Source organism: Ranitomeya imitator, chromosome 2, assembly GCF_032444005.1.
Source record: "Ranitomeya imitator isolate aRanImi1 chromosome 2, aRanImi1.pri, whole genome shotgun sequence".
Lineage (NCBI taxonomy): Eukaryota > Metazoa > Chordata > Amphibia > Anura > Dendrobatidae > Ranitomeya > Ranitomeya imitator.
Window position 1 is genome coordinate 350,743,228 of NC_091283.1, and position 17,061 is coordinate 350,760,288.

At 45.5% G+C, this 17,061-nt stretch overlaps 1 protein-coding gene across 1 annotated transcript in view; it reads right to left on the reverse strand.

Moving 5' to 3' along the window:
• LOC138666547 (zinc finger protein 729-like) overlaps nucleotides 1–15,516 on the reverse strand; it is a 93,003-nt gene extending 77,487 nt beyond the window's left edge. Inside the window, exons 1-5 of the mRNA XM_069754754.1 lie at nucleotides 15,457–15,516; nucleotides 15,148–15,327; nucleotides 14,942–15,065; nucleotides 14,761–14,858; nucleotides 14,484–14,574 (exon numbers count right to left, since the gene is read on the reverse strand). Coding sequence (XP_069610855.1) covers nucleotides 14,484–14,574; nucleotides 14,761–14,858; nucleotides 14,942–15,065; nucleotides 15,148–15,327; nucleotides 15,457–15,513 — 550 coding nt within the window. The 5' untranslated portion in view covers nucleotides 15,514–15,516. The remainder of the gene's footprint in view (nucleotides 1–14,483; nucleotides 14,575–14,760; nucleotides 14,859–14,941; nucleotides 15,066–15,147; nucleotides 15,328–15,456) is intronic.
• Nucleotides 15,517–17,061: the final 1,545 nt, after the last annotated feature.

Here is a 17,061-nt window from a genome sequence, read left to right on the forward strand (position 1 = left end):
CCATTGGTCTGAGGATGGAAAGCCGAGGAAAAAGACAAGTCAATGCCCATCCTAGCACAAAAAGCTCGCCAAAACCTCGAAACAAACTGGGAACCTCTGTCAGAAACGATATTCTCTGGAATGCCATGTAAACGAACCACATGCTGGAAGAACAATGGCACCAAATCAGAGGAGGAAGGTAATTTAGACAAGGGTACCAAATGGACCATCTTAGAGAAGCGATCACAAACCACCCAAATGACTGACATTTTTTGAGAGACGGGAAGATCTGAAATAAAATCCATAGAGATATGTGTCCAAGGCCTCTTCGGGACCGGCAAGGGCAAAAGCAACCCACTGGCACGAGAACAGCAGGGCTTAGCCCGAGCACAAATCCCACAGGACTGCACAAAAGAACGCACATCCCGTGACAGAGATGGCCACCAAAAGGATCTAGCCACTAACTCTCTGGTACCAAAGATTCCAGGATGACCAGCCAACACCGAACAATGAACCTCAGAGATAACTTTATTCGTCCACCTATCAGGGACAAACAGTTTCTCCGCTGGGCAACGATCAGGTTTATTAGCCTGAAATTTTTGCAGCACCCGCCGCAAATCAGGGGAGATGGCAGACACAATTACTCACTCTTTGAGAATACCCGCCGGCTCAGATAAACCCGGAGAGTTGGGCACAAAACTCCTAGACAGGGCATCCGCCTTCACATTTTTAGAGCCCGGAAGGTATGAAACCACAAAGTCAAAACGGGCAAAAAACAGCGACCAACGAGCCTGTCTAGGATTCAACCGCTTGGCAGACTCGAGATAAGTCAAGTTCTTATGATCAGTCAAGACCACCACGCGATGCTTAGCTCCTTCAAGCCAATGACGCCACTCCTCGAATGCCCACTTCATGGCCAGCAACTCTCGATTGCCAACATCATAATTTCGCTCAGCAGGCGAAAACTTCCTGGAAAAGAAGGCGCATGGTTTCATCACCGAGCAATCAGAACTTCTCTGCGACAAAACAGCCCCCGCTCCAATCTCAGAAGCATCAACCTCGACCTGGAATGGAAGCGAAACATCTGGTTGACACAACACAGGGGCAGAAGAAAAACGACGCTTCAACTCTTGAAAAGCTTCCACAGCAGCAGAAGACCAATTGACCACATCAGCACCCTTCTTGGTCAAATCGGTCAATGGTTTAGCAATACTAGAAAAATTGCAGATGAAGCGACGATAAAAATTAGCAAAGCCCAGGAACTTTTGCAGACTTTTCAGAGATGTCGGCTGAGTCCAATCATGGATGGCTTGGACCTTAACAGGGTCCATCTCGATAGTAGAAGGGGAAAAAATGAACCCCAAAAAGTGTAGTTACTCACCGATAATGGTGTTTCTCAGAGCCCATGACAGCACTACCAGAGAGAGGGGATCCGCCCTTCAGGGACAGGAAACCTACAGGATAAAAGGGCGGTACCTCTCCCCTGCATCAGTTTTGTTTACAGAGCATCGGAGGTCCTCCAGGTTAGTCACAAAACACAAAAAATATGCAATTTAATCATAATGCTTAACAGTGAACACCGTGTCTATATGTAAAAAACCACTTCACACAAATAATGTGCTCACCGCACACGTGATGAGGGGGGGGGGGGGGGGGGAATAAGCAGGTGCTGTCATGGGCTCTGAGAAACACCGTTATCGGTGAGTAACTACACTTTTCTCAGTCACCCATGACAGCACTACCAGAGAGAATTACAGAGATCATTGCTTAGGGAGGGAACACAGCCTGCAGAGCCCTTCTCCCGAAGGTTAGGTCAGACGAAGAGGCTAGGTCTAAGCGGTAGTGTCTGAAGAAGGTTGAAGGTGATGACCAGGTGGCCGCCTTACAGATCTGATCTAATGGTACCTCTGACCTTTCGGCCCAGGAGGTCGCCATAGCCCTTGTAGAATGTGCCTTCAGTCCTTGCGGAATGGCGTTCCCGGAGGATGAGTACGCCAAAGCTATTGCGTCTGTGACCCATCGAGCTATAGTGCCCTTAGAAGCTTTGAGTCCTTTCCTGGGTCCCTGGAAGCAGATAAAAAGAGACCCTTCCTTCCTATACTGCTGGGTGGTTTTTATGTATTGGACCAGGCACCTTTTAACGTCTAGTGTATGGAATTTCTCTTCCTTCTTATTTTTAGGGTTTTGACAGAAAGAAGGAAGGATTATTTCTTGGGATCTATGGAATGTTGACGCAACTTTCGGTAGATAGGAAGGGTCTGTTTTTAATATAACTTTATCATCCAGAATTTGTGTAAATGGAGGGTTTACAGACAGGGCTTGGAGGTCACTTATCCTACGGGCCGAAGTCAGGGCTATTAGGAGGGCCGTTTTAAGAGAAAGAATTTTAAGGGGTACCGATTCTATGGGCTCAAACGGGAAGTCTGTTAAGGCTGACAGAACTAAGTTCAGATCCCAGGTTGGTAATCTACTTATAGTTAGCGGTTTAGACCTTGCGGCTGCTCTGATAAACCGTATAACCCAAGGGTTGGCTGCTATGTTCTCACAGTATAAAGCTCCTAGAGCTGCTATCTGTACCTTTAAGGTACTTACTGAAAGGCCTAAGTCTAAGCCCTTCTGTAGAAATTCTAGTATTTCAGACACTGGAACACCATCTTGCAATTTTACCCCAGAGGAGGACAAAAAATTTTTCCATGTTTTGCCGTATATTTTTGTGGTCACAGGTTTTCTACTTTTCATTAGTGTAGACACTAGTTTGTCAGAAAACCCTCTTTCCCTCAATAGTGACCTCTCAAAAGCCACGCTGTCAGATGGAGATTTTCTGATTGAGGGTGGAACACCGGTCCCTGAGACAGGAGGTCCGGAAGATCCGGAAGCACCCAGGGATCGGTGATTGATAACATCCTCAGCCATGAAAACCAGGCTCTCTTGGGCCAGAAGGGGGCTATCAAGATGAGTCTGGATTTGGCCTGCCTGATCTTTCTCAGAACTGCTGGAATGAAAATAGTAGGGGGAAATGCATATGTTAGGGTCTGTGTCCAGGGTATTGTGAATGCATCCACGGCCTGAGGATTCCCCCTGGGATCTAGGGAACAGAAAGTTTCCACTTTCTTGTTGTGCATATTGGCAAAGAGGTCTATTACAGGGATCCCCCATAGATCTGTAATTTTGTTGAATATGCCCTGATTTAGAGACCACTCCCCCTGCTTTAGTTGGGTACGACTCAGAAAGTCCGCTTTTTGGTTTTCCACCCCCTTTATATGTAGGGCTGATAGGGACAGGAAGTTGTTTTGTACCAGGCTTAAAATTTCGGAGGTAGTTTCCATTAATGATTGAGACCTGGTTCCCCCCTGGTGGTTTAAGTAAGCTACTACTACTTTGTTGTCCGAGAATACTCGGACATGATGGCCTTGCAGTTGGTCTAGGAAGTACAGTAGTGCATGATTCACGGCCTTCAACTCTTTTTGATTTGAGGAAGATCTGAGCTCCTGAATTGTCCATATCCCCTGAGTGACTCTGTCGTCTAAGTGAGCCCCCCACCCTGTGGGACTTGCATCTGTGGTAACTATCTGAGACGCCTCTATTACCCAGGGAATCCCTTTTGATAAGTTGTTGGGATTCAGCCACCAGCCCAGGGAATGAATAGTGGGTAAACTTAGAGTCATTCGATTTTCTAACCGTCCTCCTAGTATTTTTTGGTTCCTTAAAATATCCCACTGAAGTGTCCTTGTGTGGAGCTGTGCCCACTGAACCGCTGGGAGACAGGCAGAGAGGGATCCCAGTAATGACATTGCCTTTCTTAGAGTCATGGTAGGGTTTGCACGCGCTTGTGACACTAGGTGGATTATGTTTTGTTTTTTCTTGTCTGGTAGGTAACAAACCTGAGAACTTGAGTCCAGGATGAGACCCAAGAATTCTTGAACCTTGGTTGGTTCCAGTTTTGATTTTTGGAGGTTCACCAGCCAGCCCAATTTTGTTAAGGTGTCTATGACTCTGTCGCATTGTTGACGGCAGAGTTCGGCCGAGTTGCTCACAATCAGAAAATCGTCTAGATATGGAATAATCAAGACGTCTTCCTCTCTCAGATGTGCCATCATCTCCGCTATCAACTTTGTGAAGATGCGGGGAGCAATTGATATGCCAAAGGGAAGAGCCCTGTATTGGTATTCCCTGGTCTGTCCTTTTATGACTACTGCCAGTCTGAGGAATTTCTGAGAGGTCTTGTGGATGGGGACGTGATAATATGCGTCGCTGAGATCTAGAACTATCATAAAACAGTTGGGAAACAGATTTTTTATCGTTGATTTTATTGACTCCATTTTGAATCTGTAGTTTTTTACATAGGTATTCAACTTCCGTAAGTTTATTATAGTTCGGAAGGTTCCGTCCGGTTTGGGAACCAGGAACAATGGAGAGTAGAATCCCTTCCCTCTCTCCAGAGGGGGGACTTCTTGGATGACAGCCTTGTTTACTAGTTTTACAATTTCTAGTTCTAGAGCTTCTTGTTGATGAGGAGATGATCTCAGCGGTGTTACCACATAATTCCGTGGGGGTAGGGATAAAAATTCTATGCGAAGCCCTTCTCCTATTAATTTCAATATCCAAGGGCTGGTCGAAATTTTCTCCCAGGCCGGGAGGAATTGAGTCAATCTCCCTCCCACCCTGGGGAAGACGTCACTTGGGGGGGGGGGGGGTTTCTATCTCGAGGGGAGTTACCAAAAAGGAATCCTCTGTCTTTCCTTCTCCCGTCATCCCATCGGTTTTGCTCCCTCGGTGGTCTCCTTCTAAAAAATTTTCTGTTCCGAAAGGGCCGTTTATTATATGTTGGGGCCAGGATGGGAAAACCTTTCTTTTTATCACCTGCTTTTTGCAGGATATCGTCCAAAGTCTCTCCAAAGAGGAATTTACCTTCACAGGGGATTGAACACAGTTTGTGTTTAGTTTGTAAATCCCCCGGCCAGCTTTTTAACCATAGGGTTCTACGTGCCGCATTTGAGAGAGCTGCCGATTTAGATGTTAATTTAATGGAGTCGGCCGAAGAGTCTGCCAAGAATGCCGCGGCTCCTCTAATCATAGGGATGGACTCTAAAATTTTATTCCTAGGGACCCCATCTCTAATCTGTTTCTCTAAGTTGTCGACCCAAATCATTAAGGAACGTGACGTACATGCCGCTGCTATAGTTGGCCTTAAGCATCCTCCGGCTGACTCCCAGGCCCCTTTAAGAAAAGTATCTGCTCTTTTGTCAAGAGGGTCTTTCAAGGTTCCCATATCCTCGAATGGTAATGCAAACTTTTTCGAGGCCTTAGCTACCGCAACGTCGAGTTTGGGGGCTTTATCCCACGAGACCGAAGCCTCTTCTTCAAAGGGGTATTTCCTTTTAATAGAGGGAACCGATGCATTTCTCCTCTCAGGTTTCTCCCACTCCTTCTTAATTTACGTTTGAATATTTTCATTAAGGGGAAACACCTTACGCTTTTTTTGGGAAAGACCACCAAACAATGTCCTGTACCGTTTTATCAGGACGAGGATCTAACACCCCCATCGTCGATCTTACAGCCTTTACAAGGCCGTCAACCTCATCTAGGGGGAAGCAATGACGACCCCCACTTTCACTGTCTGAAGAGGAGAGGGATGAATCTTGCGTATCCGAGTTTTTACTCTCGGAGCTAGAAGAGTCGGAATTTCTATCAGGAACTGATTTCTTAGTAGATCTCCTGTCGCTTTTAAGGGAGTTAAACACCGTCTCAACCTCCGCTTTAATTACAGAGCGTAACTCAGAGGCGAAGTTCGGGGTCTCCTCACAGAGGACTCGCTCAATACAGGAGTCGCATAATTTCTTCTCCCAGGACTGTGGTAATGCTTTCTCACATAAGGGGCAGGTCCTATTTTTCATCTTCCCCGTTCTCTTCCTTGCCTAGATAAGGGAGAAGGGGAACCCCAATTACAAAAAATGAGCTTTCACGAAGATCACTCACCAATCTGACGCAGCCACAGGTACCGGTTCTAGAGGAGGGGTAGGATCCTGAGGCGTATGATCCGTGGCCGGCCGCAGGTTTACCACACTGGAACTACATGGTGTGGAATGGCTACTGGATCGGGAACTTTTGGTTGCTTGCAGAAGTTCTCTTCCCCTGGGCATCTGGTTTCTGGCGCTGACGATGGCGCTGCTGCTGCTGCGGTGGCGGCGGCTGGAGCTGCTGATCGCTGTCTTCCATCTTGGAACAGCATGCAGCAAGGGTCTGTCAAGCGCACCTTCTTTTAAAGGGTGGCGCTTGGCCCCCTCCCCCCGTGGCTGCACTGTTTGGGGGAAGCGCTTCTTTCTTTTTTTTTTTTTTTTTGTCATTCCTAGCCACCGCGCATGCGCGCGCAGCTAGACGACCCGGAAATGAAGGATTCCGGTTCCGGGGCAGCGCCATCTTGGTGTAGCCATTCACTTCACTGCCCCCGAACCGGAAGTCCCTCCACTACTTCCGGTGCGGCGCCATCTTGGATCCTGGCGTCCTGCGGCAGTGTGCTGGAGCGCTCCAACTCCTATCCGGAGTGGCGGCGGCGCTTCCCCCCACTCACGCTTCTAGACCCCTCGGTCGAAGTCGTGGCGGCTTCGGATACCGGAACAGCCGTGGCAGGGGCCTCCCCGCCGCCAGAACTCGGACTGGCCGGTTCCGAATCTTCGCCAGGTTAGTCTTCCGGTCGTTCATGACAGGTACCGTCCGAGAAGGTTCCCCGTCAGGGACAGGAAACCAAACTGATGCAGGGGAGAGGTACCGCCCTTTTATCCTGTAGGTTTCCTGTCCCTGAAGGGCGGATCCCCTCTCTCTGGTAGTGCTGTCATGGGCGACTGAGAAAATGAAATCTTCTGAACACCAAAGAGACACTTTGATCCCTTCACAAACAAAGAATTAGCACGCAGGATCTGAAACACCGTTCTGACCTGCTTCACATAAGATTCCCAATCATCCGAGAAGACCAAAATATCATCCAAGTATACAATCAGGAATTTATCCAGGTACTCTCGGAAGATGTCATGCATAAAGGACTGAAACACTGATGGAGCATTGGCAAGTCCGAATGGCATTACTAGGTACTCAAAATGGCCCTCGGGCATATTAAATGCAGTTTTCCATTCATCGCCTCGCTTAATATGCACAAGATTATACGCACCACGAAGATCTATCTTGGTGAACCAACTAGCCCCCTTAATCCGAGCAAACAAATCAGATAACAGCGGCAAGGGGTACTGAAATTTAACCGTGATCTTATTTAGAAGGCGGTAATCTATACAAGGTCTCAGCGAACCATCCTTCTTGGCCACAAAAAAGAACCCCGCTCCTAATGGCGACGATGATGGGCGAATGTGCCCCTTCTCCAAGGACTCCTTCACGTAACTCCGCATAGCGGCGTGCTCAGGCACAGATAAATTAACCCCTTTACCCCCAAGGGTGGTTTGCACGTCAATGACCAGGCCAATTTTTACAATTCTGACCACTGTCCCTTTATGAGGTTATAACTCCGAAACGCTTCAACGGATCCTGGTGATTCTGACATTGTTTTCTCGTGACATATTGTACTTCATGATAGTGGTAAAATTTCTTTGATAGTACCTGCGTTTATTTGTGAAAAAAACGGAAATTTGGCGAAAATTTTGAAAATTTCGCAATTTTCAAACTTTGAATTTTTATGCAATTAAATCACAGAGATATGTCACACAAAATACTTAATAAGTAACATTTCCCACATGTCTCCTTTACATCAGCATAATTTTGGAACCAAATTTTTTTTTTGTTAGGGAGTTATAAGGGTTAAAAGTTGACCAGCAATTTCTCATTTTTACAACACCATTTTATTTTAGGGACCACGTCTCATTTGAAGTCATTTTGAGGGGTCTATATGATAGAAAATGCCCAAGTGTGACACCATTCAAAAAACTGCACCCCTCAAGGTGCTCAAAACCACATTCAAGAAGTTTATTAACCCTTCAGGTGTTTAATAGGAATTTTTGGAATGTTTAAATAAAAATGAACATTTAACTTTTTTACACAAAAAATTTACTTCAGCTCCAATTTGTTTTATTTTACCAAGGGTAACAGGAGAAAATGGACCCCAAAAGTTGTTGTCCAATTTGTCCTGAGTACGCTGATACCCCATATGTGGCAGTAAACCACTGTTTGGGCGCATGGGAGAGCTTGGAAGGGAAGGAGCGCCGTTTGACTTTTCAATGCAAAATTGACAGGAATTGAGATGGGACGCCATGTTGCGTTTGGAGAGCCACTGATGTGCCTAAACATTGAAACCCCCCACAAGTGACACCATTTTGGAAAGTAGACCCCCTAAGGAACTTATCTGGATGTGTGGTGAGCACTTTGACCCACCAAGTGCTTCACAGAAGTTTATAATGCAGAACCGTAAAAATAAAAAATCATATTTTTTCACAAAAATTATATTTTTGCCCCCAATTTTTTATTTTTCCAAGGGTAAGAGAAGAAATTTGACCTCAATAGTTGTTGTCCAATTTGTCCTGAGTACGCTGATACCCCATATGTGGCAGTAAACCACTGTTTGGGCGCATGGGAGAGCTCGGAAGGGAAGGAGCGCCGTTTGACTTTTCAATGCAAAATTGACAGGAATTGAGATGGGACGCCATGTTGCGTTTGGAGAGCCACTGATGTGCCTAAACATTGAAACCCCCCACAAGTAACACCATTTGGAAAGTAGACCCCCTAAGGAACTTATCTGGATGTGTGGTGAGCACTTTGACCCACCAAGGGCTTCACAGAAGTTTATAATGCAGAGCCATAAAAATAAAACAAAATTTTTTTCCCACAAAAATTATTTTTTAGCCCCCAGTTTTGTATTTTCCCTAGGGTAACAGGAGAAATTGGACCCCAAAAGTTGTTGTCCAATTTGTCCTGAGTACGCTGATACCCCATATGTGAGGGGGAACCACCGTTTGGGCGCATGGGAGGGCTCGGAAGGGAAGGAGCGCCATTTGGAATGCAGACTTAGATGGAATGGTCTGCAGGCGTCACATTGCGTTTGCAGAGCCCCTAATGTACCTAAACAGTAGAAACCCCCCACAAGTGACACCATTTTGGAAAGTAGACCCCCTAAGGATCTCATCTTGATGTGTTGTGAGAGCTTTGAACCCCCAAGTATTTCACTACAGTTTATAACGCAGAGCCGTGCAAATAAAAAATATTTTTTTTTCCACAAAAATTATATTTTAGCCCCCAGTTTTGTATTTTTCCAAGGCTAGCAGGAGAAATTGGACCCTATATGTTGTTGTCCAATTTGTCCTGAGTACGCTGATACCTGATATGTGGGGGGGAACCACCGTTTGGGCGCATGGGAGGGCTCGCAAGGGAAGGAGCATCATTTGGAATGCAGACTTAGATGGATTGGTCTGCAGGCGTCACATTGCGTTTGCAGAGCCCCTAATGTACCTAAACAGTAGAACCCCCCACAAGTGACCCCATATTGGAAACTAGACCCCTCAATGAACTTATCTAGATGTGTTGTGAGAACTTTGAACCCCCAAGTGTTTCACTACAGTTTATAACGCAGAGCCGTGAAAATAAAAAATCTTTTTGTTTTCCCACAAAAATTACTTTTAGCCCCCAGTTTTGTATTTTCCCAAGGGTAACAGGAGAAATTGGTCCACAAAAGTTGTTGTCCAATTTGTCCTGAGTACGCTGATACCCCATATGTGAGGGTAAACCCCTGTTTGGGCACACGGGAGAGCTCGGAAGGGAAGGAGCACTGTTTTACTTTTTCAACGCAGAATTGGCTGGAATTGAGATCGGACGCCATGTCGTGTTTGGAGAGCCCCTGATGTGCCAAAACAGTGGAAACCCCCCAATTATAACTGAAACCCTAATCTAAACACACCCCTAACCACACCTCTAACCCTGACACACCCCTAACCCTAATCCCAACCCTATTCCCAACTGTAAATGTAATCTAAACCCTAACCCTAACTTTAGCCCCAACCCTAACCCTAGCCCTAACCCTAGCCCCAATCCTAGCCCTAACCCTAACCCTAGCCCTAACCCTAGCCCTAACCCTAGCCCTAACCCTAGCCCTAACCCTAGCCCTAGCCCTAACCCTAACCCTAGCCCTAACCCTAACCCTAGCCCTAACCCTAGCCCTAATGGGAAAATGGAAATAAATACATTTTTTTTTATTTTTCCCTAACTAAGGGGGTGATGAAGGGGGGTTTGATTTACTTTTATAGCGAGTTTTTTAGCGGATTTTTATGATTGGCAGCCGTCACACACTGAAAGACGCTTTTTATTGCAAAAAATATTTTTTGCAATACCACATTTTGAGAGCTATAATTTTTCCATATTTTGGTCCACAGAGTCATGTGAGGTCTTGTTTTTTGCGGGACGAGTTGACGTTTTTACTGAAAACATTTTCGGGCACGTGACATTTTTTGATCGCTTTTTATTCCGATTTTTGTGAGGAAGAATGACCAAAAACCAGCTATTCATGAATTTCTATTAGGGGAGGCGTTTATACCGTTCCGCGTTTGGTAAAATTGATAAAGCAGTTTTATTCTTCGGGTCAGTACGATTACAGCGATACCTCATTTATATCATTTTTTTATGGTTTGGCGCTTTTATACGATAAAAACTATTTTACAGAAAAAATAATTATTTTTGCATCGCTTTATTCTCAGGACTATAACTTTTTTATTTTTTTGCTGATGATGCTGTATGGCGGATTGTTTTTTGCGGGACAATATGACGCTTTCAGCGGTACCATGGTTATTTATATCTGTCCTTTTGATCGCATGTTATTCCACTTTTTGTTCGGCGGTATGATAATAAAGCGTTGTTTTTTGCCTCGTTTTTTTTTTTTTTTCTTACGGTGTTTACTGAAGGGGTTAACTAGTGGGACAGTTTTATAGGTCGGGTCGTTACGGACGCGGCGATACTAAATATGTGTACTTTTATTGGTTTTTTTTTTATTTAGATGAAGAAATGTATTTATGGGAATAATATTTTTTTTTTTTTTCATTATTTTGGAATATTTTTTTTTATTTTTTTTTTACACATTTGGAAAAAATTTTTTTAACTTTTTTACTTTGTCCCAGGGGGGGACATCACAGATCAGTGATCTGACAGTTTGCACAGCACTCTGTCAGATCACTGATCTGACATGCAGCGCTGAAGCCTTCACAGTGCCTGCTCTGAGCAGGCTCTGTGAAGCCACCTCCCTCCCTGCAGGACCCGGATTCGCGGCCATCTTGGATCCGGGGCTGGAGGGAGCAGGGAGGGAGGTGAGACCCTCGCAGCAACGCGATCACATCGCGTTGCTGCGGGGGGCTCAGGGAAGCCCGCAGGGAGCCCCCTCCCTGCGCGGTGCTTCCCTGCACCGCCGGCACATCGCGATCATCTTTGATCGCGGTGTGCCAGGGGTTAATGTGCCGGGGGCGGTCCGTGACCGCTCCTGGCACATAGTGCCGGATGTCAGCTGCGATAAGCAGCTGACACCCGGCCGCGATCGGCCGCGCTCCTCCCGTGAGCGCGGTCGATCGGCTATGACGTACTATCCCGTCCAGGGTCAGATAAGCCCACCTACGTCTAAGGTCACAGAGGGGTTAAACAGTCGACCTTTTGGGAATTTACTACCAGGAATCAAATCGATAGCACAATCACAATCCCTATGCGGAGGTAGGGTATCAGACTTGGGCTCATCAAATACATCCCGGTAATCAGACAAGAACTCTGGGACCTCAGAAGGGGTGGATGACGAAATAGACAGAAATGGGACATCAGCATGTACCCCCTGACAACCCCAGCTGGACACAGACATGGATTTCCAATCTAATACTGGATTATGGACTTGTAGCCATGGCAACCCCAACACGACCACATCATGCAGATTATGCAACACCAGAAAGCGAATAACCTACTGATGTGCAGGAGCCATGCACATGGTCAGCTGGGTCCAGTACTGAGGCTTATTCTTGGCCAAAGGCGTAGCATCAATTCCTCTCAATGGAATAGGACACTGCAAGGGCTCCAAGAAAAACCCACATCGCCTAGCATACTCCAAGTCCATCAAATTCAGGGCAGCGCCTGAATCCACAAATGCCATGACAGAATAAGATGACAAAGAGCAGATCAAGGTAACGGACAAAAGAAATTTTGACTGTACCGTACCAATGGTGGCAGACCTAGCGAACCGCTTAGTGCGCTTAGGACAATCAGAGATAGCATGAGTGGAATCACCACAGTAGAAACACAGCCCATTCTGACGTCTGTGTTCTTGCCGTTCAACTCTGGTCAAAGTCCTATCGCACTGCATAGGCTCAGGTTTATGCTCAGATAATGCCGCCAAATGGTGCACAGATTTACGCTCACGCAAGCGTCGACCGATCTGAATGGCCAAAGACATAGACTCATTCAGACCAGCAGGCATAGGAAATCCCACCATGACATCCTTAAGGGCTTCAGAGAGACCCTTTCTGAAAATAGCTGCGAGCGCACCTTCATTCCACTGAGTGAGTACGGACCACTTTCTAAATTTCTGACAATATACCTCTATCTCATCCTGACCCTGACACAGAGCCAGCAAATTTTTCTCTGCCTGATCCACTGAATTAGGTTCATCGTACAGCAATCCGAGCGCCAGGAAAAACGCATCAATATTACACAATGCAGGATCTCCTGGCGCAAGAGAAAATGCCCAGTCCTGAGGGTCGCCACGTAAAAAAGAAATTATGATCCTAACTTGTTGAACTGGGTCACCAGAGGAGCGAGGTTTCAAAGCCAGAAATAGTTTACAATTATTTTTGAAACTCAGAAATTTAGTTCTATCTCCAAAAAACAAATCAGGAATAGGAATTCTTGGTTCCAACATAGAATTCTGAACCACAAAGTCTTGAATATTTTGTACTCTTGCCGTGAGCTGATCCACACATGAAGACAGACCTTTAATGTCCATCGCTACACCTGTGTCCTGAACCACCCAAATGTCTAGGGGAAAAAAAAGGCAAAACACAGTGCAGAGAAAAAAAAATGGTCTCAGAACTTCTTTTTTCCCTCTATTGAGAATCATTAGTACTTAAGGCTTCCAGTACTGTTATGATTAGGTAATTCAGTACCACAATGGACATAGAAGTCAGAGCACATACAGTGACCTGACAATAACCCAAAAACATAGAACGAGCTCTGAGACGTGGGAACTCTGCTGACCACAATCCCTAATCCTCTCCAACCACACTAAAGGCAGCCGTGGATTGCGCCTAACGCTCCCTACGCAACTCGGCACAGCCTGAGAAACTAGCTAGCCTGAAGATAGAAAATAAGCCTACCTTGCCTCAGAGAAATACCCCAAAGGAAAAGGCAGCCCCCCACATATAATGACTGTGAGTAAGATGAAAAGACAAACGCAGAGATTAAATAGATTTAGCAAAGTGAGGCCCGACTTTCTGAACAGAGCGAGGATAGGAAAGGTAACTTTGCGGTCAACACAAAACCCTACAAACAACCACGCAAAGGGGGCAAAAAGACCCTCCGTACCGACTAACGGTACGGATGTACACCCTCTGCGTCCCAGAGCTTCCAGCAAGCAAGAAAAAAACAAATAAGCAAGCTGGACAGAAAAAACAGCAAACAAAAATAACAAAAGCGGAACTTAGCTATGCAGAGCAGCAGGCCACAGGAACGATCCAGGAGGAAGCAAGTCCAATACTAGAACATTGACTGGAAGCCAGGATCAAAGCACTAGGTGGAGTTAAATAGAGCAGCACCTAACGACTTCACCACATCACCTGAGGAAGGAAACTCAGAAGCCGCAGTACCACTCTCCTCCACCAACGGAAGCTCATAGAGAGAATCAGCCGAAGTACCACTTGTGACCACAGGAGGGAGCTCTGCCACAGAATTCACAACAGACACTCAGCCTCCGATCCAAAGGCAGAGGGGCAGTCAGCCCTCTGCCAGCAACCGGGATGCTGCGATCGTGTTCAGTCGCAGCATTTCGAGGGACTGTGAGTGCTTGTGGCACTTAGTGCCTGGTGTCAGCGGTCAGAATCAGCTGACACCCGGCGGTGATCGCCCGCACACCGCCCATGTGCGTAGGCGATCGCGCAGACGTAATAATCCGTCCGTAGTCAAACAGGCCCAGGTCACATGGACGGATTACTACGTCTGATGTCAGAAAGGGGTTAAAACAGCAGCCCTCGCTTAGAGTATGTGGAACTTGCAAGGACTAAGAAGGGCAAGGTTCCAAACACGTCTGCCCATATAATTCTTCCTACATTGGGGGTTGTGACTTCTACGCTGGATGAATTATTAATTTTAATGAATTTTTCAATAAAATAAAAAAGTTTTTATGGGACTGTTAAAGCTGGATTACCTACTTGATAGATCTGTAACTTGTAGTCCACCGAACAACACAGACAAGAGTTTCTGCTAAAAGGTTCTGGAACAAACACTTACATCACAGATACACAGAATCTGTGACTTCTCTGGATTTAGTGGTTACTACTCACCTGGGCGGTTATCTGTAGGAATCTCCTCTTTACACCACTGATCACCCCTCACATATGTCTCTGTAGTATTAATATGGGTCAGATCTTCACCCTGAAACAAAGATTGTAAAAGTCAACGACAGGTGGAAAAGTCATATCTATGATCAGCTCTAATCCTGTTTGCATTACACAAGTATAAAACATATAATACTGGTGGATAAAACAAGACTGAACACAAGACCCTCACAGCCGTCTACACATCATAGGGGAGATCTCATGACACCTTCTCTCCATCTACCTGATGATCCTGAGGAACATTGGGGTCTTCTTGTTTACAGTCCTGTGGAAGAAGAGGACGGGGACATCTCTCTGGTGTTGTCCTCTTACAGGATAGAACTGGAGGAAACACAAACAAGAACTGAATTCATTCTTTACATACAGATAATTATAGACTGTGCGTATTTAGTCCTGCCTATTACCTGGTGATGTGAGGGGCTGGGTAACCTCCATCATGACATCCTTGTTCAGATCTTTGTGTTCTTCTAAATACTCCCACTCCTCCATGGAGAAATAGACAGCAACGTCCTGACATCTTATAGGAACCTGACACATACAATGATACTGTCATCCCCCAATCCCTTCATAGCGTTACTGTATAATGTCCCAGCATTCCCAGCAGTGTCACCTCTCCAGTTAGCAGCTCAATCATCTTGTAGGCGAGTTCGAGGATCTTCTGGTAATTGATGTCCTCATGTATTTGGGGGTGAGGTGGAGGCCCAGTGATTGGGCTCAGGGGTCTTCCCCATCCCTCAGACACAGGGTCCTGACAGCAATCACTAGAGGTCTTCTTCACTACTGTGTAATCCTGGTTATGGAGAGACATATTAATAAATCTTACTACAGACATTTCCAGAGTCCTCACCTCTCCAGTTCTGTCCATCTGTTATTCTCATAGATATGAATGATATAATGTGATGTCATCAGAATCTCTCACCTCTCCAATAAGCCGGAAGAGGATCTCTAGGGTGAGATGTAATATCCTCTCTGCCATCTTGTCCCTGTCCATATTGTAAAATAAGTTGTTAATTTCTATTCAGAATAAAATAGAAGAAAATAGTATTATGCAAGAATGGCCTATGTTCCAGTTATCATCTGTCTATGTGCGTACATTCTTATGGCCAATGGTCAGTTCCTACAATTTCCAGAAATTGTCAGACATGTTGTTGTTTCCAATATGGTCTGTAATCACCCAAAAATGTTATTTCCTCAGCCAGATTCTCTTGAGAACTTCAACTTTTGAACTAGAACACACTGACGTAAGGGAGGTACCCCCACATTCTCTTATGTAATTTATCTCGTATCTCAGGATGTGTTTGACAACCCATTGTATAATCTATATTTTTGCCAAATTATGTAACGCTTTATTTCCTTTGATCTTGTGCTATAAAAGATCAGCACGGATGAATAAAGATTAGATTATCTTGGAAAGACAACGAATAGTCTGTCGCTCTGATTTATTTCTCCCATCTCTAGGTGCCTGATAAAAGATATACCTGAGGTTGGTTCTACAGAGAAAAAATCCAGTCTTCAACAATATCCTAACTTAACGGGTCAGGAAAATAATCTTATATAGAAGATTTCACTGAGAGGATCCAATATTGTAGGGACACGAATGGGAAGGAGATGAGTCGATGTAAATTCATAAAATTCCTGTGTAATAATACAATTACTGGAGATAATAAGGGAAATATATGTGATTTATTATTTTACAATATTTAGTTTTTTCTTTACATCTACTAATAATTCCTATATACACTGCTAAAAAAAAATAAAGGGAACACTTAAACAACAGAATATAACTCCAAGTAAATCAAACTTCTGTGAAATCAAACTGTCCACTTAGGAAGCAAGACTGATTGACAATCAATTTCACATGCTGCTGTGCAAATGGAATAGACAACAGATGGAAATTATTGGCAATTATCAAGACACCCTCAACAAAGGAGTGGTAGTGCAGGTGAGGACCACAGACCACATCTCAGTACCAATGCTTTCTGGCTGATGTTTTGGTCACTTTTGAATGTTGGTTGTGCTTTCACACTCGTGGTAGCATGAGACGGACTCTACAACCCACACAAGTGGCTCAGGTAGTGCAGCTCATCCATGATGGCACACCAATGCGTGCTGTGGCAAGAAGGTTTGCTGTGTTTGTCAGCGTAGTGTCCAGAGGCTGGAGGCGCTACCAGGAGACAGGCCAGTACACCAGGAGACATGGAGGGGGCCGTAGGAGGGCAATAACCCAGCAGCAGGACTGCTACCTCAGCCTTTGTGCAAGGAGGAATAGGAGAAGCACTGCCAGAGCCCTGCAAAATGACCTCCAGCAGGCCACAAATGTGCATGTGTCTGCACAAACGGTTAGAAACCGACTACATGAGGATGGTCTGAGTGACCGACGTCCTCAGATGGGGGTTGTGCTCACAGTCCAACACCATGCAGGATGATTGGCATTTGGCACAGAACACCAGGATTAGCAAATTCACCACTGGCGCCCTGTGCTCTTCACAGGTGAAAGCAGGTTCACACTGAGCACATGTGACAG